General features: G+C 43.5%; 2 protein-coding genes across 11 annotated transcripts in view; one reads left to right on the top strand and one right to left on the bottom strand.

The window, feature by feature from the left end:
* Positions 1-6,746, bottom strand: part of ZNF512 (zinc finger protein 512) — a 97,976-nt gene extending 91,230 nt beyond the window's left edge. For 6 of the 7 annotated variants that reach the window (XM_075063521.1, XM_075063520.1, XM_075063524.1 and 3 more), the window contains exon 1: positions 6,684-6,746. Coding sequence is in view for 1 of the 7 variants with exons in the window: in XM_075063525.1 (XP_074919626.1) it covers positions 6,684-6,704 (21 nt within the window). In the remaining 6 variants the exon portion in view is untranslated. The remainder of the gene's footprint in view (positions 1-6,683) is intronic. The other variant, XM_075063525.1, reaches the window with a different exon arrangement.
* Positions 6,747-13,451: 6,705 nt separating this feature from the next.
* The window catches only part of GPN1 (GPN-loop GTPase 1), a 67,875-nt gene continuing 54,235 nt past the window's right edge, over positions 13,452-27,091 (top strand). For all 4 annotated transcript variants that reach the window (XM_075063519.1, XM_075063517.1, XM_075063518.1 and 1 more), the window contains exons 1-8: positions 13,452-13,583; positions 13,675-13,768; positions 16,885-16,924; positions 17,828-17,894; positions 19,854-19,891; positions 23,431-23,509; positions 23,605-23,699; positions 26,486-26,531. In XM_075063519.1, coding sequence (XP_074919620.1) covers positions 13,470-13,583; positions 13,675-13,768; positions 16,885-16,924; positions 17,828-17,894; positions 19,854-19,891; positions 23,431-23,509; positions 23,605-23,699; positions 26,486-26,531 — 573 coding nt within the window. In that variant the 5' untranslated portion in view covers positions 13,452-13,469. The remainder of the gene's footprint in view (positions 13,584-13,674; positions 13,769-16,884; positions 16,925-17,827; positions 17,895-19,853; positions 19,892-23,430; positions 23,510-23,604; positions 23,700-26,485; positions 26,532-27,091) is intronic.

Raw genomic sequence — 27,091 nt, 5'->3', positions numbered from 1 at the left:
TTCCTGCAGAACAGAAATTCCAAGTTTTCACCAGGTCTCAAGAGAACTACTGTGCTCTGAATCCATGAAATGCTATAGAAATGTTAAGCACTGTGATGGTATCTCAAGGTGCATGCCTAAAATTAATGGATACTTGACAATTTCTGTCTTAATCTGGGCCTCTGATCCTACTGCATAAAATGTGCTTAGCACCTCACAAATGTGTTGTGAAGATACATTTGTTAAAGTTTGTGAAGCACTTCAACACTACTGTTCTGAGCGCAAGGAAGTTACCTGTAAGTCAGTGTGGGATTTGGATGGTATCGGATAAATAAGGCCTGGGGCTACATAATGAATAATGAGGCTGAAAAGTTATATTTAACTTCTACCCTTTCAGTGAGCTTCATCCATCCTATGAACTCAGTGAGACAAGGATCCTGTGGGAATTACAGTTTATGATTGTCAAGTATCAGAGGGGTAGCCGTGTTAGTCTGGATCTGTAAAAGCAGCAGAGAATCCTGTGGCACCTTATAGACTAACAGACGTTTTGGAGCGTGAGCTTTCGTGGGTGAATACCCACTTCTGTGTATTTAATGCACACACACAAAAGGGCCAAATTAAGGTTACACAAGTAACCATTAATTCAGCAAAAAAAAGAGAGAGATAGGAATGGAAAATCTGCCTATGAAAGAGACTTAAAGAGCTTGGCTTGTTTAGCCTGGCCAAAAGAAGGCTCCGGGGGATATGCTTGCTCTATATAAATATATCAGGGATTAACGTTAGGGAGGGAGAGGAATTATTTAAGTTTGTACTAATGTAGGCACGAGGACGAATGGGTACAAACTGGATATTAGGAAGTTTAGACTTGAATTAGACGAAGGTTTAAAACCATTAGGGAGTGAAGTTCTGGAACGGCCTTCCGAGGGAAGTAGTGGGGGCAAAAGACTTATCTGGCTTTAAGACTAAGCTTGATAAGTATATGGAGGGATGTTATGATGGGATAGTTTAATTGGGCAATTGATTTTGGATTATCGGCAGATAAGTCTGCTCAATGGTCTGTGAGGGGATGTTGATGGGATGGGAACTGAGTTACTGCAGAGAATTCTTCTGGGTGCTGGCTGGTGAGTCTTGCCCACATGCTCAGGGTTTAGCTGATCGCCATATTTGGGGTCGGGAAGGAATTTTCCTCCAGGCGGATTGGCAGAGGCCCTGGAGGTTTTTCGCCTTCCTCTCACGGGGGCATGGGTCGCTTGCTGGTGGATTCCTGCAGCTTGAGGTCTTCAAATCTCAATTTTGAGGATTTCATAACTCAGTCATGGGATCGGGTTGTTATATAATGTGTATGGGCCAGGGTTTTGTGGCCTGCCTTGTGCAGGGAGTCAGACTAGATGATCATATTGGTCCTTCTGACCTATGAGTCTATGAGGTCTTATGGAGTAAAACTAAATGAGCAGTATCGGTAATAATAATTAAATAACTAGCATGACTAATTTTATTTAGAATCATCCTCAACATATAGGATTCTGAAGACTATCCACTTCAAGATCACCATCATTTTCTTAGTTTCAGAGTTATCTGCCAATGATAGTATTTCAGTCACATCATGTATGTCAACACAGCACCGTATATACCTGTAGCAAACAGGGGAAAAAAAAATATCTCCATCATCCGAAACACCATAATGAATTTGTGATAAGATCCAGCAGATTAAAAAAGAGGTAATTGATGAAAAACAATGTCAGTTTGTTTATGCAACAAACCTCCCTTTCTCTATGATTGAGAACCCACATCATTAACATGGTTCAGTCATTAAGATCAGAATACAGTCCACCCAACAGAGCAGATGCTGCAGGCAAATTGCTGGATAAAGTGTATGAAAGAGAAATTGAGCAGTGTGCAAAAAGGTCTAGAGGGTAAAATTGTTAACCTGAGTCTTGATAGGGTGAAGCAATAACCATAATGATCCTGTTGCATCTGCTTGGTGTACAACAAAGAAGGAATGTCTTCCTTACAGAGAAACATTGATACATCAGGAATGCACACACAAGCAGATACTTACAAGAAGTAGCAGTAAAGCTATAACAAACTGTGGGGAAAAATAATGACAAATGTCTAGTACATTAGCTTGGTCACAGACAATGCTGCAAATGTATCCAAGATAGAAGAAATTTAGAATAGAGTCCCAAGCTAATATTTATGGTTGCAGTTCTCATTTGATGCACCTCCTAGCAAAGAATTCAGCGTTCCAGAATAAAGGCTAATGTGTTGAAATTACAAAATACTTTTCTGTAACAACCACTTTGCAGCAGCTGCTCTGAAAAAAGTGGGAGGACCCAAGCTACCTCTCCCTAAGAGGCAATGGAACTTGGGAGTGGACTATTTTGAGCACTATATGAAGAACTCGCCTAATCTGATGACAGTTTGTGAACAAAAATTGTGAAAAATAGATGGCACTGTCACACCAAAATTCTCAACATTGGGCTTAAAGAAATGTTGAACACTCTGCTGAGTACCCTGAAGCTATTTCTGTAGCCTTGAACAAATGCAGGAATAGCTGTTTTATTGTTGATGGTGCTGAAATTTTGGAAGAAACCTGAGTGAGGATCTTTAAAAGAGAAATATGCAATGACAAGAGTTAAATTACAAAACATTTAAATGAATGGGACAAGCACTATTTCCAGCTCATTTTCTTGTAAATATTCTCATACTCCCTTACCAGGGTCAAATCTCTTAACTGCTGAAGAGGCTGAGTTGCCTATGACATGGACATCAGCAATCATCCCTCCATAGTTAAAAATCACTTAGAAAAGTCAGATGTCTGCAAGTCACCAGGGCCTGATGAATGCATCGTAGAATACGCAAGGAGTTAATAGAGGAGGTATCTGAGCCTCTAGCTATTATCTTGGAAAGTCCTGGGAGACGGAGACATTCCAGAAAGACTGGAAAAGGGCAATCTAGTGCCCATCTATAAAAAGGGAAATAAAAACAACCCAGGAAACTACAGACCAGTTAGTTTAACTCTGTGCCAGGGAAGATAATGGAGGCAAGTAATTAAAGAATCATCTGCAAACACTTGGAAGGTGGTAAGGTGATAGGGAATAGCCAGCATGGATTTGTAAAGAACACAATAGTGTCAAACCAATCTGATGGCTTTCTTTGATAGGATAACGAGCCTTGTGGATAAGGGAGAAGCGGTGGATGTGGTATACTTAGACTTTAGTAAGGCATTTGATACGGTCTCGATGATATCCTTATCGATAAACTAGGCAAATACAATTTAGATGGACTACTATAAGGTGGGTGATAACTGGCTGGAATAACCGTACTCAGAGAGTAGTTTATAATGGCTCCAATCTGCTGGGAAAGGTAAAATAAGTTGGGTTCCACGGGGTGTGTTTGGGACTGGCTCTGTTCAATACTTCATTCAACGACTTAGATGTCGGCATAGAAAGTACACTTATTAAGTTTGCAGACGATACCAAACTGGGAGGGATTGCAATTGCTTTGAGGACAGGGTCAAAATTCAAAATGATCTGGACAAATTGGAGAAATGGTCTGAGGTAAACCGGGTGACGTTCAATAAAGACAAATTGCAAAGTGCTCCACTTAGGAAGGAACAATCAGTTTCACACATACAGAATGGGAAGAGACTGTCTAGAAGGAGTATGGCAGAAGAGATCTAGGGGTCATAGTGGACCACAAGCTAAATATGAGTCAACAGTGTGATCTGTTGCAAAAAAAGCAAATGTGACTCTGGATGCATTAACAAGTGTGTTGTAAACAAGACACAAGAGTCATTCTTCTTTCTACTCTGCGCTGGTTAGGCCTCAACTGGAGTAGTGTGTCCATTTTGGGCACCGCATTTCAAGAAGATGTGGAGAAATTGGAGAGGGTCCAGAAGAAGAGCAACAAGAATGATTAAAGGTCTTGAGAACATTATCTATGAAGGAAGGTGAAAGAACTGGGTTTGTATAGTTTGGAAAAGAGAAGACTGAGAGGGGACATGATAGCAGTTTTCAGGTATCTGAAAGGGTGTCATCAGAGGAGAGAGAAAACTTGTTCACTTTAGCCTCTAATGATAGAACAGAGAAGCAATGGGCTTAAATTGCAGCAAAGGAGATTTAGGTTGGACACTAGGAAAAGTTTCCTAACTGTCAGGGTGGTTGGACACTGGAATAAATTGCCTCGGGAGATTGTGGAATCTCCATCTCTGGAGATTATTAAGAGTAGGTTAGATAAATGTCTATCAGGGATGGTCTAGACAGTATTTGGTCCTGCCATGAGGGCAGGGGACTGGACTCGATGACCTCTCGAGGTCCCTTCCAGTCCTAGAGTCTATGAATCTATGAATAATGCCAACTATAATAAACTTCACAGCTAAGGGTGAACCATTCAAGAAATATGTTTGCTGATGACGTTTTAAAGAAAGTCACACCAGTGAACTGATGGAAGTCACTTAAGCACTTGGATTCAGAGACTGTTGAAGTGATAATCTCATTGTAACAGCAGTAGCTTCTTCTGCCAGTGTAGAAAAAATATTTTCTTCCTTTGAACTAATTCATTCCAAATTGAGAAATCGTTTGGGACCTGAAAAAGCAGGAAAGCTTGTTTTTCTTTTCCAGATTATGAACAAACAGGAAAATGAAGACTGAGTCAGCTGCAGAAGCCAATATTTTAGGTTTCTCATGTTGACTTGGCTGACATAGTCGATTTAATTTTTTTTTAAAATATTTCATTTAACTATTTTAGTTAAAGATAATTTTAAAAACAAATCTGATTTTAAAAAACTTGAATGTTTAACTAAATTAAAAAATGCATATGTATGTTGTTAAAATATTATGTTTACTATTGAAAAAAAATCCAGAATACATAATGTTCTTGTTTTAGTTAAATATAAGAACATAAGAACGGCCATACTGGTTCAGACCAAAGGTTCGTCAAACCCAGTATCCGGTGGCCAATGGCAAGTGCCCCAAAGGGAATGAACAGAAAGGTTATCATCAACTGATCCATGCCGTCACCCAATTCCAGCTTCCGGCAAACAAAACAATTTAAATGTCTGTCTGGTAATGTTCTCCTCCTAATACAGCATGGCAAGAAAATCCTCCAAATATTAATGATTAACCTGTTGAATTGGAGATAGTTCATCTCCCAATGACTTCATAAAAAGCTGTTTCAATTACTTTTGGTAAATGAAATAACCAAACATTCAATTCATTTTCTGATATAAAACTAATCTGAAAAGTTTTCAGAAGCAATCACTTTAAAAATGTAGAGTGTGTACCTTCTAAAAATGAGACCTACATGTATCTCTGACGTGTGAAGAATACATATTAAGGTTATAACAACCAACAAGAATGCACTTTTATGTAGAAATCCATGATTAAATTGAGTCTTCCTGACTAGTGATTTAAATCAATTTGATTTAAATCAAATCCACCCTCCTGAATACTGTTTGAATCTTGCAAAGGTATTTTTAATTAACAACTATCAAAAATTCCAATGCAGTTATGTGTCTGATGAGATGTTAATCAAGGTGCCTCAGCACCAAATGTCCATGAGCTGTGTGTGGAAAAGTATATTCCCGCTGCTAAAACTCTATTAGTTTCTATAGTTAACCAGGTTCAAAAGATCTGAATGAATGCCATTTTGGTTCCACCATACAACTCCCTAAAACCTGTATCTTCAGTTCCAATCCATCCAGCACTCAGTCCCTTTCTGAGGTGATCTGTACCTGGACCTGGCTTTCATGTCACATTCAACCTCTGTCTAGACTCACATTATTTTCAATGCCCTGCAACATTATAGCACTTGAATGCCTGAACTGTCTTTGACAGAAGTTTAAATGTTTGCATGTAGGCAAATGCTCTTCTGGTTCCAGCAGCTCAAAGCATAGGACCAATCCCTAGCTCCGTCAAGGAAACTTGTACTAGATCAGTTTCCTAATATAGACTGTTACTATCTATAGTAACATAGAGCCTAGGAGCCCTAGTCATGGTACAGGATCCCACTGTGCTAGGCCCTGCACAAACACAGAACAAGACATGCTCCCCTACCTCTGAGAGTTTATAATCTAAGTATAGCGCAAGAGACACCAGATGGACGCAGACGTACTGACGTGGAATCAAAGGTAACGTGAGGATAGGCTGTTGTCTCTATTTACAAGTTTTGTAGTTTGTGCCTTCCCCACCTTCAGAGACAAGCTGCCCCTTTCCGGCCGAGAACACACCCAGGCCCCCCCAGACACGGAGACAGCCCCTGCCGGTAACTCTAGCGAGGCCCCCACCATGGACAAGGAGACAGCCCCTGCCGGTAACTCTAACCAGCCCCCCCTCCCCCTAGAGCCAGCGTCCCCCTCCCCCCGGACACAGCCCCTGCCAGGGCTGCGAGGCAAGTGGGGCAATTTGCCCCAGGATCCCACAAGAATATAGTATTTTATAGTATTGCAACTTTTTTTATGGAAGAGGCCCCCAAAATTGCTTTGCCCCAGGCCGCCTGAATCCTCTGGGCAGCCCTGGCCCCTGGCCCCTGCCCCTGCCCTGGAGAGCTCACAGCCCAGTCTGAAACAAGACACAAGTCAGTGGGGCACAAAGTGAGGGAGCTGGTGGGACGAGCTGCAGCCCCCGGACCGGCGCCGAGCACAGCGCGGGGAGAGGGAGGATGAGCTGCCTGAAGCGGGGAGGAGGCGAGCAACAAACACTTACCGAAGAACCGTCGCTCCACATGGCGCGCCCCACTACAACCTCATCGGTCTGCGCCACTCGCAAGCAGCAGGGATCACCCACGTGACCCAAACAGGCTCCTGGTGACATCATCTTACCGCGCCTCAAGCATAGCGTCAGACCATCCGCCGGAGCAGCCGTGTCTGAGAGTGCCGCGCCCCCTCCCGCTTTGGCGGACCAGCCCCAAGCAGGAGCAGGAGCGAAAGCGTGTGCGTGACCTCAGCTGCGGGACCGGCCGCTTCCTCTGCAGTGCTGGTCCCCTTACCCTGTCCTCTGATGCCTGGCGCATGGCTGGCCCCGCAGCCCCCTTTCCCTTATTCCGTTGGCTCCCTTGGTGGCATCAAACACAGGCTTCATGCCTGTGCCTTGGGGCCGTTCCTAGCCTAGCCCCAAGAAAGCAGTCTCCTCGGAGTCACCACTGCTGTGAGCTCTTCAAAACCCAGCTAGCTGGCCACGCCCAGGCAGGCGGCCAGCTGTGAGTATTGCTCCCTGAGCCAAAACTTCTATTGGCAGCTGGAGGAGCAGGCGAGGAGTGGAGTTATGGGAGCTGGAGAGAGAGGCTGCCTGTGTGGTCTCCTAATCATGAACTACAACTGAATCATCTTTTGAGCAGGGCGGCTCCAGGCACCAGCGCATGCCTGGGGCGGCAAGCCGTGGGGCGCAAGCGGCTGGTTGCTATGAGGATTGCAGTCAGGCAACCTTCGGTGGTGTTTCTGCAGGAGGTTCGCCTGTTTGGGCAGCAATTCGGTGGCTGGTACAACGAAGGCGCAGGACCAGCAGATCACCCGCAGAACCGCTGCTGAATCTGCGTGGCCGGCACACCTGCAGAAATGCTGCCAAAGGCTGCCTGACTGCCGTGCTTGGGGCAGCAAAAATATAGAGCCGCCCCTGCTTCTGAGCCATCTGAATGGCAAGGTCACCTGTTCCTTCCAGCTTATTTGACTTCTCCCACAACTAGGGCAGCACCTGCCGAAACAAGAAGCTCAGGAAATATCTTTTGAGTAGCCATCAAACTGTCACCATAATGGTCCTGCATTCCCATTTGTGTCCTTTAGGGTTTGTCTGGCCTAGATTATAAACCCAGAAAGGACCAAGGTAATCATCTAGTTTGATTTAGAAGTGTATTGTTAGAACATAGAATCATATAGGACTGCAAGGGACCTCAAGAGGTCATTTAGTCCAATCCCCTGCACTCCTGGTAGGACCAAATATTATCTGGACCAGGGGTCTCAAACTCAGTTTACCTTAGGACCAGCGCCAGTCCTTAAATCCTCCCAGTGGGCCAATAATGTCACTCATGCCACCCTGAACCTGCCCCCCCAAACTCCACCCCCACCTGGTTCTGGGATAGGGTGACCAGATGTCCCATTTTTATAGGGACAGTCCTGGTTTTTGGGACTTTTCTTCTATAGGTGCCTACTACCCCCACCTCGTCCCATTTTTTTCACAGTTGCTATCTCGTCACCCTACTCTGAGAGGGAGTTTGGGTTGGGGAGGAGGTCTGGGGTAGGGGATTGGGGTGCAGGGTTCAGGCTCTGGAAGGGAGTTTGGGTGCAGAAGGGGTGAGAGGTTGGACTCTGGGAGGGAGTCTGGGTGGGGGAGGGGGTCAGGTGCAGGCTCTGGGGTGGAGTTTGGGTGCTAGGTGCAGGCTCTGGGATGGGGCAGGGGGTGCAGGCTCTGGGAGGGAGTTTAGGAGCAGGAGGAGTGCAGGCTTTGGAAGTGAATCTGAGAGCAGAAGGGGGTGTGAGGGAAAGGGGTGGGGGTGCAGGCTCCTAGAGGGGGTCAGGGTGTGTGGCACTTACCTAGGGCTCCAACGCAAGGTGGGGCCAGGCTAGGGGGCCTCCGCAAGCTGCTGCCCCCAAACACCACCCCCACAGCTTCCCATTGGCCGCAGAGGCACTCAGGGTGGGGGCAGCACACATAGGTGCAGCCCTGCCCCAGGGCCGCAATGAGGGGCTGGCAGACCTGTGCAGCGAGCAGGCAGAAGCCGCTCAACTCCGCTGCGCTGCTGGTGGTGAGTGGGGCCCTGGGCCATTTTAAATTGCTGAGGGAGCGGCCTGGGACGGCAGGTGGGGTCAAGGGAGAGACCTAGCCCTGAAATTGCTGGAGCCCCGCAGGCCACATTGGGGAGATTCTCAGGCTGCCGATGGCCCACGGGCTGGGAGTTTGAGACGTCTGATTTAGACCATCCCTGTTTGTCTAATCTGCTCTTAAAAATCTCTAATGATGGAGATTCCACAACCTCCCTAGGCAATTTATTACATTGCTTAACCACCCCTACAGGAAGTTTTTCCTAGTGTCCAACCTAAACCTCCCATGCTAGCTAATGTGTTATAGGATAGTTTAATGATTGAAGCACAAGCCTAAGGTTTGAGAGACTTGAGATCAAATCTCTGCTCCACCAGAGACTTCCTGTGTAACCTTGAGCAAGTCACTTAGCCTATCTATGCCTCAGTTCCCCATTTGTAAATGGGGATAATAATACTTCTCTATTTCATGGTGGTGGTGTGAGGATAAAGATGATGAAGTTCTCAGATACTGTAATAATAGGAGCCAGCCACACAAGAACCTTAGAAAAAAGCGTAGTGTAAAAAAGTCAGTGAAAACTTTAACAGATGATAAATTGGTTGCCTTAAAACCAACGGAGAAGTTCCAGCATATTAGTGTCGGGGACTCTAACCCAGAGGCAAAGTTCGTTGTCTGACCGCGAGAGAGACAGGCAACACCAGCAAGGTCCGATCAAAAGCTCTTTATTGACAAGTGCGCATCAATAGAGCAGCTCATCTCCAGAGAGAACCAGCCCTCTTTTTACATCTTAGTATAAGCATATATAGACAGTTCCATCGCATCATAAATTATTCACTTGAGCAACCCACTTCCTTCTTCTAACAACTAGAAACTAGACACCTTTAGTATACATGCATGCCTAAAGTTAGAAATGTAGGGGAGTTAAAAACAAAGAACAAAACCAGGGAGTGAAAACAAGGAGGCTGGGAAGCTAGGGCTCTTACCAGTTCTTTGAAGGAGCTGCCCTAATACAGCACATCTGGTACTATGCCAGGAATGCAGCTTCTCTCTTATCTCACTTTTCCCCAGTGCTTTGTGAGACATGCTCCTTTTTCAGCATTTTCCACTCAGGGATTACCCAAAACCTCTGTTAGCCTGACTTTGGTCAGGTTGGCATACCTGGTTTTGTCTGCTACATCTTTATTCAGGCCTAACATTAGCTAACATACATCTTTAAATCCTAGTTAGACAAAGTCTAGCATTCACACACTGGTAAACTGAGGAGAGTCTAGAGCAGGGGTCAGCAACTTTTCAGAAGTGGCGTGCCAAGTTTTCATTTATTCACTCTAATTTAAGGTTTTGTGTGCCAGTAATACATTTTAACGTTTTTAGAAGGTTTCTTTCTCTAAATCTATAATACATAACTAAACTATTGTTGTATGTAAAGTAAATAAGGTTTATAAAATGTTTAAGAAGCTTCATTTAAAATTAAATTAAAATGCAGAGCCCCCCCGGACCAGTGGCCAGGACCCAGGCAGTGTGAGTGCCACTGATCAGTTCACGTGCTGCCTTTGGCACAGGTGCCATAGGCTGCCTATCCCTGGTCTAGAGGTTGTTTTAGGAGTTGTGCCAATAAGTCCATTTGTATTAAGTCAACCGTTTATACTTCCATTTTCTTCTTTTGGCATTAAATGGACAAGTGAAACTTTTTCAGCCTCTCCTCATTGCTTTGGTCTCCTTGTCTATTTCCTTCACTCTGATTTTTCTCTCTAGGACCCCAATCTCCCTTCCCCTTCTTTAGGATTTTTTCCCCTTCAGATTAATTCTCAATAAATATTTATCTTCTGTATTTGATGATGCTGTCTCATTATATGGTGATAACACTCTTTCCATTCCACTAGTATTTCTGGAGGGTGTTAAACAGAGGTTAGACATTTTAAAACCTGCAGGTCCAGATAACTTGCTTCCAAGAGTTTTAAAGGTGCTTGCTGAGGAGCTCGCTGGACCAGTACTGATGATTTTCAATCAGTCTGTGAGCACTGAAGAAGTTCCAGTCAACTAGAAGAAAGCTAATTTTTTAAAAGGATAAATGGGATGACCCAGGTAATTAGAGACTGTCAGCCTGACAAGATAATGGAGTGGTTGATACAGGACTTGATTGATAGAGAACTAAGGGAGGGTAATGTAAGTAATGCAAATCAACATGGATTTATGGAAAATAGATCCTGTCAAATTAACTAAATATCTTTTTTTGATGAGATTACAAATTTGATTGATAAACATAATAGTGCTTATATAATATAATAGGCTTCTTCTGTAAGGTGCTTGACTTGGTACTACACAATATTTTGACTAGAAAATTAGAACTATATAAAATGAACCTGGCATACATTAAATGGATTAAAAACTGGCTAACTGATAGGTCTCAATAAGTAATTGTGAACAGGGAATTGTCATCAAGCAGATCTGTTTCCAGGGGTCCCTTACAGGATTGATTCTTGGACCTACACTATTTAACATTTTTATTAATGACCTGAAAGAAAACATAAAAATTGGGGAAATGGTAAATAATGAAGAGAGCAGGTCACTGATTCAGAGCATTCTAGATCACTTGGTAAATAGCACAGGAAAACAATGTGTTTTAATATAGCTAAATGTAATATATGCATCTGGGAACAAAGAATGTAGGCCATATGTACAGGATGGGAGACTCTATCCTTGGAAGCAGTGACTTTTACAAAGATTTGGGGGTTATAGTGAATAATCAGCTGAACATGAGCTCTCAGTGTGACGCTATGGCCAAAAGATCTAACGTGATTCCGGAATGCATAAATGGGGGGATTTCGAGTAGGGGTAGAGAGGTTATTTTATGTCCGTATTTAGCACTAGTACGACCACTATTAGAATCCTGTGTCCCTTTCTGGTGCCCACAATTCAGGAAAGATGTTAATAAATTGGAGTGAGTTCAGAGAAGAACCATGACAATAATTAAAAGAGTAAAAACATGCCTCATAGTTATAGATTCAAGGAACTCAATCTATTTATCTTAACAAAGAGAAAGCTAAGGGGTGATTTGATTACAGTCTAAGTATAGAGCTCTATCATATATGGATAACAGATATTTAACAACAGGCTCTTCAGTTTATCAGAGAAAGGCATACCATGATCCAATGGACAGACGTTAAAGATAAACAAATTCAGACTGGAAATAAGGCATACATTTTTAAGAATTAAATCCAAAGCAGATTGTGAAGAGTTACAAAGGGATCTCACAAAACTGGGTGACTGGGCAACAAAATGGCAGATTAAATTCAATATTCATAAATGCAAAGTAATGCACATTGGAAAACAATCTCAATATACATACAAAATTATGGGGTCTAAAGGAGTTGTTATCACCCAAGAGAAAGATCGTGGAGTCATTTATGATAGTTCTCTGAAAATATCTGCTCAATTTGCAATGGTAGTCAAAAAAGCTAACAGAATCCTAGAAACCATTAGGAAAGAGATAACAAGCCAGAAAATATCATAATGCCACTATATAAACCCACTGTACTCCCACATCTGGAATAAGGCATGCAGTTCTGTTCACCCCATCTCAAAAAAGACATATTAGAATTGGAAAAAGTATAGAGAAGGGCAACAAAAATGATTAGGAGCATAGGTCAGCTTCTCTGTTAGGAGAGATTAAAAAGACTTGGACTGTTCTGTTTGGAAAAGATGACTGAGCTGATATATTACAGAGCTCTATAAAACCATGACTGGTGTGGATAAAGTAAATAAGGAAGTGTTATTTACCCCTTCACATAACACAAGACCCAGGTATCACCCAATGAAATAAATAGGCTGGGTTAAAACAAATGGAAGTACTTCTTTATACAACACACAGTCAACCCATGGAACTCATTGCCAGGAAATGTTGTGAAGGGCAAAAGTATAACTGAATTAAAAAAAAATAGATACATTATATAGGATAGGTCCAAAAGTGGCTACTAGCCAAGATGGTCAAGGATGTAATCCATGCTCTGGGTGTCCCTAAACCTCTGACTGCTAGAAGCAGGGACTGGATGATGGGAGTGGATCACTCAGTACATTGCCCTGTTCTGTTCATTCCCTCTGAAGTGTCTGGAACCTGGCATGGGCAGCCTCAGAAGACAGGATACTGGTCTAGATGGACCATCAGTCTGACGTGGTATGGTCGGTCTTACATAGATGATCACAATAATCCGTTTTGGCCTTAGAATCTTTGAATGACTTTATCTTCCTCTCCTGATCTTTCATGGAATTCCTCCTTCCCTTTCCTCTCAGGTCTGCTTCCTTCCCCTTCCCCAACCTCACCTTCCTGTCTTTCCACAGGCAGCGCACACTCGTGGCCAATAGAACCACCCGACTCCCTTGCATTCAAGGGCCCCAGCTACTCGTGCACCCGCTGGACGGGTTACCCCAGCCCCAAGACACGCACACGCGTCGAGCCGCCTGCTCCCGCACGGCCACATCCCTTACGAAGGGCGCTCAGGACCCTGCTGCCCATCGCCGGCTGCGGCGCTGGGAGCCGACAGGGGTTTCGTGGGGCTGCGTGGCCGCGCCGGGAGGCTCCTGGGAGAAGGCCTGTGGGCTGGGTAATGCGGGGGTGGGAGGTGGCGGGGGAGCCAGCCCGGGAGCGAGTCACTTTCTTTCGCGAATCCCGCCCCGGCGCTTCCACGTCACTCCGGACCGGAAGCGCTTTTCATCTGCTCCGGAAGCGGAAGGGGCATTAGCAAGATGGCGGCGGCAGCAGAGGGGGTGCCGGCTGGAGTCGGCTCCGAGTCTTCGGCCCCGCCGGTGTGCGTGCTGGTGCTGGGCATGGCGGGCTCTGGGAAAACCACCCTGGTGCAGGTGATGAGATTGGGCCCGGGGGGTAGGTGTCGGCGGGGGGAAGGGAAGCGAGGTCTCCTCCTCTCCTTTACTTTCTCCTTCTTCTCCTCAGAGGCTCACTGCTCATTTGCATAGCCAGAATTCCCCGCCCTACGTCATCAACCTGGACCCCGCTGTGCGCGAGCTCCCCTTTCCAGCCAACATCGGTGAGTAGCTCGCGCTGCGCTGCGCTGCGCTCTCTGGCCCGTGCGGCAGATGCGCTTTTGTGAATCTCTGCTGAGGCCCTTTCATGCAACCCTGTTATAGGAAGTGCTGAGTCAGGGCTTATCATTGCTGGCTCCTCCGACTACTGCGCCTATTTGTTCATCCCAGTCACGTTTCTAATGCAAGTCTAGCACCTCGCAGTTCATAATATCACATGCAGTGGAGGGTTGAGCAGAATGAGCTCTTTCTCTTTCTTTCCTTACCCATGCAAGATTTAGCTAGTAGTGCTGTCTCTGTGCCTTGTCCAATTAAGAGGGCTCTGGGTTGTAGGCAGGTTGTGATGAATACTGAGTTTGCTAGTTAAAAACATAGATACAAAATTTACTAGATGTGTAATTCACTGTATTCTCAATCCTTTTGTAATTTTTGTATATCTTTGTTCAGAAATGGGAAGTTAGATGCTGGGAGGTAGTTGGCTGGGTGGGAGGGATAGCTCAGTAGTTTGAGCATTGGCCTGCAAAACCCAGGGTTGTGAGTTCAATCCTTGAGAGGGGCCACCTAGGGATCTGGGGCAAAAATCAGTACTTGGTCCTGCTAGTGAAGGCAGGGTGCTGTACTTGATGACCTTTCAGGGTCCCTTCCAGTTCTAGGAGATAGGGTTGTTTCTCCTGTTGGAAGAGTCTGAATTCTAACCTGGGGATAGGGTAGACTAACAGGGTGTAACTAGGGAGAAAAGAGTTGGTTAATTTTTTACATTAGCAACTAAAGGCTCTAGTTAGGATTGAAGTCCCATTGTTTTGGGCATGGTACAGATGCTCAGGTAAACAGCCCCTGATTTGGAAAGCTTGCGGTCTAATTTGGAAGAAGTTGCAACAAACAATGGAGCGAATGAGGAATGAAGGCTAAGAGTAGTAGTAATATGAGGTGGTTCTGAAGCATTTGAAAGCTTTCTCTTTTATTTATAAATATTAGTTGTAAATAAGTAGTAATTGGCCTAAAACTGGAAGGGACCTTGAAAGGTCATCAAGTCCAGCCCCCTGCCTTCACTAGCAGGACCAAGTACTGATTTTTGCCCCAGATCCCTAAGTGGCCCCCCTCAAGGATTGAACTCACAACCCTGGGTTTAGCAGGCTAATGCTCAACCCCCTGAGCTATCTCTCCCCACCACTTTTTGGCAGTTGCCACTTAGTCTAGCCATTTTCAAGTTGTGACTTCCTTTGTGAATCACAGGAGGAGTCTTGACAGAGGAAGGTGAAGGACAAGACTAATACACTTTCAAAATAGTTCAGAGAAGAGCATTCTATTTTTAAGGGATGGCGTGGAAGGAATTGCAGAAGGGGACAAATGAGTGAACAAGATTTTCAACTTTGAAACTGGAAAAGCAAAAAATATAAACTGCCTATCAAGAAGTACTTGATGAGAATTTGGTATGCCCTTCATTTGTGATATTCAGATTGGACTAAACAGAGCATTGGAGGATATTTTAATCCCAGGTTGCCCTCTACAGTGTAAGGGAGTGAAGCTTTCAGTCTTCCTTTTCCTGGTTTAAGTAAGGGAATACTAGATACCAGCTCTCCCTTCTGTTTCAGTCTAGTTTAATCACTGGGAACAGCCATGTTCTATTTTAGGCATATGGACTAGATGTTGTTTCCATAGCACTCAGAACCCAGAGATATAACAGATGTTGCTGGCCTAAAGAATTTAAAATCTAAATAGACTTAAGTGAACTAAAGAAACCGCATAAGTTATTAAAGAATAAATAGTAAAGTGTAGGTGAGTGGGGGAAGGATGCCCATGGTTCCGGTGAAAGCAAGTGGCTGCTTAGATAGTTGTGTCTTGATGGATTGTGTTGTATCATATTCACTTATTTAAAAAGTAAATTTTTGGGTGGCTATTGGAGTCTAATTTTTACTTTCTGCACAGTACATAGCCTCAAATATTTTGTGTCAAAGAGTTTAATAGATTATGGTTAATTCAAAAAAGGATTATATCTATATGAATAATTTGCACATTCAAAATCACACTAGGACTAAAAAGGGATGGAAACTTCCTTCTTCAGGGCATAAAACAACCACCAGCTGCCTGAGGTTAGGAAGAAACTTTCCCCTGTGCATATTATTACACAACACCCCATAGTTGACAGTTATGGATCTTTCTGTAAAGTATGTGGCATTAACTACAGGCAGATATGGGTGACTGGACTAAAATAAACTACTGGTCTGATCCATCCTGATAATTCCTATATTTCTTTGAAATGGGGAAGGGATGATATTGTGGTAACAAAGGAATGTGAACAGGAGAGTACAGGGGGTGAATGATGACTGGCTGAAAAATGAAAAGAGAGGTTAGAAAAAGAGTGAGAAACATAGTGGGCAAAGGGAGGGAGCGTTGATAGCAAAGGGTTTGCGTGCTAGATGACGGGCGGATTTAGAGGATTACAAGTGAACAGTGCAGTAGAGAAATACAAATTATTGCTTTCCAGCAGTGGTTCTCAAACTGTGGGTCGGGACCCTGTTTTAATGGGGTTACCAGGACTGGCTTAGACTTTCTGGGGTCCAGGACTGAAGCCCAAGCCCCAGTGCCCGGGGCTGAAGCCAAAACTCGAATACTTCAGCCCTGGGCACTGGGTCTCAGGTTGCAGGCCCCTTGCCTAGGGCTGAAACCTCTGGGTGGAGCTTGGTTGGGCTCAAGCTTTAGTTCCTTCTCCTGGTGTTGTGTAGTAGTTTTTGTTGTCAGAAGGGGGTTGCGGTGCAATGAAGTTTGAGAACCCCGCTTTACAGCTCTCGAGTGTTGGATACCTCACTGTTCAGATAAATGCATGTTTTGTTCACCATTGTATCTTGCTATCAGCAGGGCTGGATCCAATCTAATCCAAACAGTGATTGTCAAACATGTAAACTATTTGAAGGTCTTGTATATCGATCTGATGTTTTACAGGTATGGTGAGGGTGGCTAGTGTTGATGAAGCATTAAAGTCCTTTATGATACTAGTCCCATCTGTACTGGCTTCCTTCATTGAGGCAGGGAGGGTAGGGGGAATTCTTACACCTGGGGAGCTGTCTTTCCCCACTCATCAAATTACTATAATTTATTCAGTTGTGACTTTATTCTTTTTTAGATATCAGAGACACAGTGAAGTACAAAGAAGTCATGAAACAGTATCCTTTTCCTTTGCTAAGATCACCTCTTCATACTCAACTCCTACAGACTACCGTCTCTGTACACTGGTGAAAACAGAGAGGGTAGGGGTTTGGGGTTGCTCATGGGTAAAATGTAGCCAGAGACTGAGAGAATTTAAGCCAGGATACTGGTTGGCCTGACTAGGTTGGAAAACAAGGGCTTTGGTTTGCTTGTTGGCTGCTCCTGTGATGGAATAGATTCAGAAAAAGACAACAAAAAATTATAAGGGGTATGGAACAGCTTCTATATGAGAGAGATTAATAAGAATGGGACTTTTCATCTTGGAAAAGAAATGAGTAAGGGAGGATATGATAGTTGTCTATAAAATCATGACTGGTGTGGAGAAAGTAAATAAGGAAGTGTTATTTGCTGCTTCTCGTAACACAAGAACGAGGGTCACCAAGTGAAATTAATAGGCAGCAGGTTTAAAACAAACAAGAGGAAGTATTTTTTCACACAACACGCAGTCAACTTGTGGAACACCAGAAGATGTAGGCCAGGGGTAGGCAGCCTATGGCACGTGTGCTGAAGGCGGCATGCGAGCTGATTTTCAGTGGCACTCACACTGCCCAGGTCCTGGCCACCAGTCCGGGGGGCTGTACATTTTAATTTAATTTTAAATGAAACTTCTTAAACATTTTAAAAACCCTATTTACTTTACATACAAGAATAGTTTAGTTATATATTATAGACTTTTATAGAAAGAGACCTTCTAAAAATGTTAAAATGTATTACTGGCACGCAAAACCTTAAATTTACTTGTTACTGTTAGTCCAAGAATATGTCAGACACCTATGTAAACAAGCAAGTAGTACCAGGTTGGGGGGAAAAAAATACCTGTTAACATTTCTGTAACCTGCTTTCCTGAGCTGTGTGTCCAGATATGGTCTGGGCCCAAATGGTGGAATAGTGACTTCTCTTAATCTCTTTGCCACAAGATTTGATCAGGTACCAAGCTCTTTGTGCTTATTATATGAGTCTGTGCTGTATCTTAGTAAGAGGCAGCATGTAACTTACAAGCCATTTTCACATACTTCCACATGTGGAATTGCAGAGGGCATATTTTCACTGAGAAGAAAAGTTAGAAGCTGCAGTAAAAAGTAATTGCTTTGAGGCAGGGCAAGTGCAGTCTGCTACATTGAACCACATATCTAGTAAATTGACTGAGTAATGTTAAATTGAGTTTGATCCAGGGATTTGCTGCTGTGAGAGTAAAATGTCTCAGGGATACAGAGTGAAAGGGCACAAACAAATGACACCTCTCCCTGCTCCACTTGGCAAATAGAAAGCAGCAATACTGGCAGCGATGTGTTTCTCCCTAACTTTTGATGACCTGGTTTAAAGTGGAAGGGGAAAACGTTATGGAGAGATAAGAGTTGCGTTTGCAGCCATGTCCCCTGATTATTATGGTGATGATTATGGTTATCATTAATCATGTTTATTATGGTAGTGCCAAAGTACTAACCAAGAATCGGAGCTCATAACGCTAGGCATTGTACAAATGCAGAGTAGCAGACAATCTAAGCCCTGTGTTCTCTTATCTTGTAACTTTACTTAGGAGATGTATTTTTGTGCTTGCTCCCTTTTAAAATTATTTTTTGGATGTTTGAAGGCAATTCACCTAACCATATTTAAGTTTGCTTAAAAATTCTACCATTTTCAAAATTTTCCTTGAAGACTCTTTGAATCCTGTAGCTGAAACAATGTGAAGTTTTGACTATTTACAGTAATACAGTTAAACATGATTAATATCTGGAACATAGGCTAATAAAACAAGAATTGTCTTTATTTAGTAAAGAGATAGTTGCCTTATGAAGTTTGAATAGTTTGACAAGTACTTCATAAATTCTATGCAGAGTAAGAAAAACAGAGGAGAAATGAGAACACTGCTGTTTGTATATAAATTCTACAAAGCAATATGAAGCAGAGGAAAATTGGGGATACTGTAGCTCATTAGCTTCGTAGGGTTGTGTGGTCCAGCAAGAACCAGGATAGGGTGGCACTCCTAAGCATCGAATTTTTTTTAACCTCCAACAAAATACTACCTTTAAGTTAAAGATATTTACGATGTTGCTATATCACAATGAACTTTGTTAAGATGAAGTTAAGTTTGCAGGCATATATCCGTGGTTTGAGTTTATTACCTTTCCAGAATATTGGGTACATTCTAACACTAACATTTAGAAACCCAGGATATTCAGAGTTAAGGCTAAATATACAAAAAACTCAAACTTTTGAAAATGTGGAGGTTCCATGGTAAAGTAGCCAGTCTGCCTTAGCTCTACTCCTGTAGAGATGCCAGCTTCTCGTGTGTAGAGTATAGAAAATGTGCACCACAGAACATCAATTGTGTAATTTTTCATACATACTTGTCTTTGATATTATGTGTTTTGCTTTGACACCATTCTGATTTCTGTCCTTTTCAAGTATGTGCTCTGATTTCTGGGCATCTGAGGCTTGTATATGGAGACTTGCTAGCTCTATCTAATGACACTTGAAAACTGGCTTCCATCTGGAATCACAGGGCCTGATCTAGTGAAATGCCGAGGACCTTTGATGAGGCATTGAACCAAACCACATCACACAAGATGAGACTCTTAATGAAGAGTGGGAAATTATTGCCTTCCTTGTATAATTTCTCTAATCAGGATATGGGCAGAGTTAAGGTTGACTTTATTATATGCAATGATTGAGTACTTATCCAATTTCTCTTAACAGTTAATTTCTATATTTTTTAAATGCTTGGGTTTTTAACTTTAGCATTCCTTAGTGTACATATATAGTAAAAAAAAAAAAAAAATAAAATAATTTGAAGTTAAAGCTTATCTCTTAATAAAGAGCATAGTCTTTGCTTTGTACTGGATCTAAATAAAAAACCTATTATTGATTCCTTTTCTTTCCAATCAGGTGATGAAGTTTATTGAAAAGCGACAGAACACATCTCAGTGAGTAAATTCCAGAAGAATATACTATTCTGAAATCCCGCTTGGAAAGCCACTTGAAAGAGTTCCAGTACAGGGTCTTTCCTTGAGTAAAGCTGTCTGAAATTACCAGTCTTGTGCTGGGAAAGATTTGTATATATCCAGGTGTAGGAACTGTCTGCTACTTAGGTGTGTGGTGCTTGAGAAAAGAGCTACAGCTGGAAGCAGAACCACAAGCTTCCAGTAACTAGGACAGAATACAAGACTGGTGATTTTTATGTGTGTTTCTTCTGTAAGTTTCATAGGGGGAGGGGGTGGGAGGGGAGTTCAGTGTCACCTGTTTGTTGGTTTTTCCCTTAGCCTCAATATTGACGATATTTAAACAGAAGACTTGGAATTTGATGGATAATTAAATTAATGTTCTCTGTGATGTAGTCCAAATGCTAACAGTTTGAAGTTGTTAGAGGATGGGTCTGTTGATTACAAAGCTCCCTTAATACAATTCATATAAGCCCCATTGTTCTATGTGATGTGTAAAAAGTGATTCCTGTTTGTTCTAAAGAGCTTACAGACTAAGTCAGGGCTCTCAAACTCAAATGACCATGAGGGCTAGTTCATTGGCCCGAGGGCTGCATCACTGACACCCCCCACACCTTGCTGCCCTGGCCCTGCCCCCACCCCTTCCCTGCCTCTATTCCAACCCCTTCTCTGAAGTCCCCACCCCAACTCTGCCCCCTCCCTGCCCCCAGATGGTGCATGAGGGTATGGCAGGGAGGTGAGGTGCAGAAGGGGTGTAGGGAGCAGCAGGGGGCTCAGGGCAGGGAGTTGGGGTGAAAAGGAGTGGGGGATGCAGCAGGGGGCTCAGGGCAGGGGGTTGAGGTGCAGGCAGGGAGTTGGGGGTGCAGAAGGGGGCTTAGGGCACGGGGTTGGGGTGTGGGGTTGTCATAGTATTCTTCCCCAGTGTGAACCTTGGAGTCCAAAAAAATGAGGTACTAGCATGAACTCTCTAAGCTTAATTACCAGCTTAGATCTGATACGCTGCCACCAATCAGGACTCTGAGTGCCCGATAAATTCTGGTCTCCCCAAAACCTTCCCTGGGGACCCCCAAGATCCAGACCCCCTGGATCCTATCACAAGGAAAGTAAACTCTTTCCCTCACCAGTGCCTCTCCTAGGCTTTCCCTCCCTGGGTTACCCTGGAAGATCACTGGGATTCAACTCCTTGAATCTTAAAACAGAGGCTTTCCACCTCACCCAGAGGCAATACAGATTCAAGGCTGGCACCGGGAATCTAAACAAAGGGAATTCCTTCTTTCTCCCTCCTGTCTCCCACCACTTCCCTGTAAGTGCAGAACTCAATTCCCTTGAGCCTCCACGGGGAAAAAAATAAACAGATCTTTAAAGGAAGTTTTTAATAAAAGAGAAAAAATAAGAAATCTCTGTAAATACAAGATGTAATATTACAGGTTTTCAGCTCATAGACACCAGTGAGAAAAGCCTCCCCACAGAAAAATAACAAATTTAAAAATACTTCCAGCAAACTACCATTTGCCAAATACAGAAAAACAATTTAAAAGACTATAACCGCCTTCTACTTAATACTCCTATTCTGACTAGAATGAGACTGTTAGCCAAGAGATTGGCAAGAAACCTGGTTGCACGTCTAGTCCCTTTCAGGACCCAGAGAGAACAAAGCAAACCCCAAAAACCACAAACAAAGGCTTCCCTCCACCGAGATTTGAAAGTATCTTGTTTCCTGATTGGTCCTCTGGTCAGGTGTTGCAGGTCACTGTTTGCTAACCCTTTACAGGGTGAAAGAGACATTAACCCTTAGCTATCTGTTTATGACAGGGGTGCAGAAGGGGGCTCAGGGCACAGGGTTGGGGTGCAGAAGGGGTATGGGGTGCAGTGGGAGGCCCAGGGCAGAGAGCTGGGATGCAGGGTGCAGGAGGGTTCCGGGGTGGCAGCAGTGCATGCTGCGGCCAGGGCAGGCTGCCGGCCCCGGCCCCACTGTGCTCCAGGAAGTAGCTGGAACCATGTCCCTGCGGCTGCTGGGGGAGGGGGATGCAGGGCTCTGTGCACTGCTTGCTGCACCTCCCGGTACCTCCCCCAAAGCTCCCATTCGCTGCAGTTCCCCGTTCCTGGCCAGTGGGAGCTGCGGGGGCATGCCTGGAACCAGGGCAACACATGGACGGAGCCCTCTGCTCTCCGCCTCCCCCTACTCCCCCCGGACACAGAGACATGATGCCATCTGCTTCAGGGAGCAGTTTGGGGTTCGAGGGGGCACAGTCCTGTGGCTGTAGTTTGCCCACCCCTGGGCTGGAGGTAGGCCAGGGAGGCGGATGCGGGCTGCTTGGCGGGCCGCAGGAAATAGCCCCACGGGCCACATGGAACCTGTGGGCCGCGTTTTTGAGACCCCTGGTCTAAGTAGCTGTTATGTTGATCCTTTTGACTTTATCATTTAAATGTAATCTGCAGAGAGCAGTAATGACCTTTTGCTGGCACCTCCAGTGCAGGAGATTTTCTGGTCCTTGTCTAAGGGTATATCTACACTGGCAAGCTTCTTGCGCCACAAATTACACCACTTTTATTAAAACGCTGGAATTAAACCACTGTTGCATGTCCATGCTGTGCTCCTTGTGACGCTGGAGCACATCCCCATTAGCAGCTCTTGCAAAGGCAAAGAGCAGTGGATTGTGGTAGCTATCCCACTGTGCAGGGTGCTTTCGAAAGGGTTTGCAGTGCCTCATGGGGCAGGCACAGCGTCACATGATGCAGGTTTCCCAATCTCATTGTTCCATGGTGTGATGAAGTGGGGTTTTTTTTATTTTTTTTTTTCACCTTGCCATGTTGCATGTGAGTCTTGCACACAGTATTAGTAAAGGATAGTACCTTAGTTTCCCTGCGTACTCCACCAATACTTAGGTGGTGGTAATTGGGTGTGTGATTTTGCTGAGGTCCTCAGGGCAGGTGAGACTGCCCAGCTATTTGCATCTGTTTAACCTGAGACCCAAGATGGGGGTGCATCCAGATGACACCTTTAGCCTGGAAAGTGAGAGGAGGAGGAGGGGCTGGAGGCTGGTAGTCTGCTTGGGGGAACTGGAAGAGAGGAAATCCAGGGCGTCTGGGCCAGGATTCCTGAGATGGACTTGGCTGAAAGTCACTGATGTTTGTAATAGGAAGCTCTGTTCTGTGTTGTGGTCCTAGGGAAAGGATAGCTCAGTGGTTTGAGCATTGACTTTCTAAATCCAGGGTTGTGAGTTCAATCCTTGAGGGGGCCACTAAGGGATCTGGGGCAAAATCAGCACTTGGTCCTGCTAGTGAAGGCAGGGGGCTGGACTCAATCTTTTGGGCTCCCTTTCAGTTCTATGAGATAAGTGTGTGTGTATATATATTTATATTTGAAAATGTAGAAAACATCCAAAAATATGTAAATAAATGGTATTCCATTGTTTAACTGTGTGATTAATCTCACTGTTAATCACAATTAATTTTTTAAATCTCTTGACAGCCCTACTTTTGACTAATTTTTTCTTTGTTTGTTGGGGTTTTTTTCTTCACAGATATGTTCTTATTGATACACCAGGACAGATTGAGGTGTTCACCTGGTCAGCCTCAGGCACTATCATCACTGAGGCACTGGTAAGTGTGTTTTTGCAGAACATCAGAGTGAGGCTGGCTGGTTGCAGAATGGCATGTTTTACTTAACTGAAACTTGTTTCATCCTATTCTTTCAGGCTTCCACTTTTCCTTCAGTTGTCGTTTATGTGATGGACACATCTCGCAGCACCAGCCCTATCACCTTTATGTCTAACATGTTGTATGCTTGCAGGTAAGAAATTGTAGATTCAGAAATCAAATATATATCTTTTCAAAATGCTATCTGTCTTATCCTCACAAAGAAATGAGGGAGCCCACGTTTCTTGAAAAGATCTTTAAATTGGACCAAAGTTATTGGATTTGACGATTATATCTCACTCACAATATTTTTACCCAAAGAAAACAGTGCAACTCTGACAGATTCAATCATTCTTCTCAACCGGGACCTGTGAGAACTCCGATAATCAGCTGCTCCTCACCACTAAAAATCCTTTGTGGATTTTCACAAGGCTCAGTACCACCCCTATCTCTCCCCAGTATTTGAGACCTCTTGGAGAGGTTGACAGGTGCTACATGAAATCAGTTGTTTGCAGTGTTGTTATATCTGTGTTGGTCGCAGGATATGAGAGAGACAAGGTAGGTGAAGTAATATCTTTTGTTGGACCAGCTTTTTTTGATGGAAGGGACAAGCTTTCAAGCTACACAGAGCTTTTCCTCATATCTGAAGAACTTACCCAGAATGTCTGATGAAATCAGTGCAGTCTGAGAGTTCTTAATGTCTGCGAGATCAGTATCTTGATGAAGAGCAAACTCAGCCAGGGCAAGAGTCCTATACTAATGGTGGGAGGGCAGAAATATTTTGTTTGCTAGCCAGGATACTGAGTAGATCTTTCATTAAAGGCATCTGCTCTGCCTTTTGTCAAGGTCATTTGATATTTGAGTATTACTGGTAATCTTGGACAAAGTGGCAAAGAAATTGTTGCATCTACAGACATCTTGTCAGGATGCTTCATCTTTGCTCCTTGGAGTATGTAACTATAGCAGTTCACACATTTGTCACCTCCTGGAAGAGCTATTTGAAATTCCGTGTTGTCCTTCCTCTTTAGTTCCAGATGCAGGAAAGCTGAGCTTGTGCAGGATCCTATCTGCTTAGCTACAACAGCCACCAAGAGCACATCACAGTGGCATGCTGCACCCTCCACTGAGTTCTTTTTTTTCTTCAATGCAAATTCAGTTTCTGTTCTGGCCTCTTTTTAAATTAATGGAGACATCCTATCTCCTAGAACTGGAAGCGACCTTGAAAGGTCATTGAGTCTAGCCCCCTTGCCTTTCTAGCAGGACCACGTACTGATTTTGCCTGGATCCCTAAGTGGCCCCCTCAAGGATTGAGCTCACAACCCTGGGTTTAGTAGGCCAATACTCAAACCACTGGGCTATCTCCCCATCCCTTTGCAGCTTGGATTTTCCAGGTTTTTATACGCAGGCTAACACTTTCTTAGCCTGGAACCATCACTTCCCCCCTGTTTAGCCTTTAGTCTTTATTTCTCTGATATTTTCAGCTGTGTTGTAGGGAGAGCAAGGTCCGTTTTATGATGTCGTTTTTTCCCTGTTATATCTTTTATTCACTTGTTGGAAAGCTCTTTTGCTGTGACCTGGGTCAAACAGTTCCCATTGTGTAGTGCTGTCTCAGAGAGGTTTTTATTGTGCTTGTGTGCATTTCCTTAATAAGCCATTAACATTGTTTGGCCTTTTACGGTTGTACCTGAAAGGTTGCTTGTGGGTGTTTTCAACCTCACAACGTATTTTAGTAACACATGCATAGCCAAACTTTATAACTTCACATACATAGCACATGCAATTCAATGACATATTAATGTCTAGCAGATTAAGACTTTTAGAATGATACTTCACAAGGCATACTTTGTACAAGAAATGTCACACCCACCGTTTTCTGAACATGTTGCAAGATTCCCCTTTTTGCAAAAGTTTTTCTTGTAATGACTGAAAATAAGACATTAAAATGGAAATAAAAATCAAACAACCACAGTAAACAGAACTTGCTGAACTTGGAATACAAAGCAGATTCCATTAAGGACAACTCTAAACAAATCTTACATGAGAACCATAGACTTAATAGGGGGGCTGGTTTGTCTTTTAGGTTAACTGGCTGATATCCACTCCAGGGCTACTTTTGCATGCAACATGTAATCAAGCGGTGTAGCTTACTGCTAGAGGAAGTCATTGAGGCTAAGAATTTAACAAAATTCAAAAAGGGATTGGTTATTTATATGGCTAATAAGAATATTCAGAATTTTTGTTATAACAATACAAATTTTGAAAGGAATATTAAACCTTGTTTTTCAGGTCTTAAGCCAATCTCTAACTATTAGAGATGAGGATGAGTTTTATATGGGGGATAGATTATTCCACATAAACCTGCTGCACTGTTCTTATGTCATCCTCTGGTTCTGGCCACTGTTGGAGACAGTATATTAAACTGGGTAAACCTGAGGTCTGATGCAGTTTAGCAATTCTGTATTCCTAAACAGAGAACGTACCCTTTCTAATAACTATACCTCAAAGTTCATGGATCCAAAAATATGTCCAGTTGGGTCTGCAGGTCTGTATGTATTTTGAGGTCATAGGTCAGTCCACAGATATCATCTCAACAATGCTAAAAGTCCTGAGTCAAAATAGAAAAAAAGGAAGTTTAATAACAAGTAGAGCTGAAATAATAGAAAAACATCAGTCAAGCTCAGCCATGCACGCAGGACAATTGCTGTTCTACTGAGAGATGCTTATAACCTCTTTTTATATTTTGGTCCTTAATGATCTGAGCGAAAGATTACACTTTAATTTGGTCAGAGTAAAATGTCCTTTTCCTACTAAAATCACAATTTTGGGGTTTGGTTTCTATATGCAGGCCTATCTGTCTCATGCTTAAATTGAAAAGGTGTTAATCTATGTCTTATTGAAGTCTAGGTGACTTTTCTGACTGCTCCTCTTCTCTCCTTTCAGTATCCTGTACAAAACAAAACTACCTTTTATTTTGGCCATGAACAAAGTAAGTAGAATCTCTGTTGTCAGTGTCCAAGTGAACAAAATGCTTGTTAGATAGACTTGTCTTATAATAGTGTCATCACCTCTCCTCAGCAAGAACATCACTGCCTTGGAGATGGATGAAGGAATACTGGCTACTAAAGGGCTCTAATTGAGTGGAGAATGGCATAACAAGAACCAATGGCCAGAAGTCAAAGCCAGATAAATTCTAATTAGAAATAAGGCACAGATTTTTAATAGTGAGGGCAATTAACCATTGGAAAGCAGGGATGTGGTGAATTCTCTATCACTTGGAGTGTGTAAATCAAAACTAGATGCATTTCTGGAAGATATATTTTAGCCAAACACAAGCAATTTGGCCTCAATACAGGGTAATCGGGTGAAACGCTATGACCTCTGTTATACAGAAAGTCAAACTTGATTATAGAGTATCAGGGTTGGAAGGGACCTCAGGAGGTCATCTAGTCCAACCCCCTGCTCAAAGCAGGACCAATTCCCAACTAGATCATCCCAGCCAGGGCTTTGTCAAGCCTAACCTTAAAAATCTCTAAGGAAGGAGATTCC

The sequence above is a fragment of the Chelonoidis abingdonii genome, chromosome 3 (assembly GCF_003597395.2).
Source record: "Chelonoidis abingdonii isolate Lonesome George chromosome 3, CheloAbing_2.0, whole genome shotgun sequence".
NCBI lineage: Eukaryota > Metazoa > Chordata > Testudines > Testudinidae > Chelonoidis > Chelonoidis abingdonii.
The sequence above is the reverse complement of the archived record's forward strand: the minus strand, read 5'-3'. Positions and strand labels throughout refer to the sequence as shown.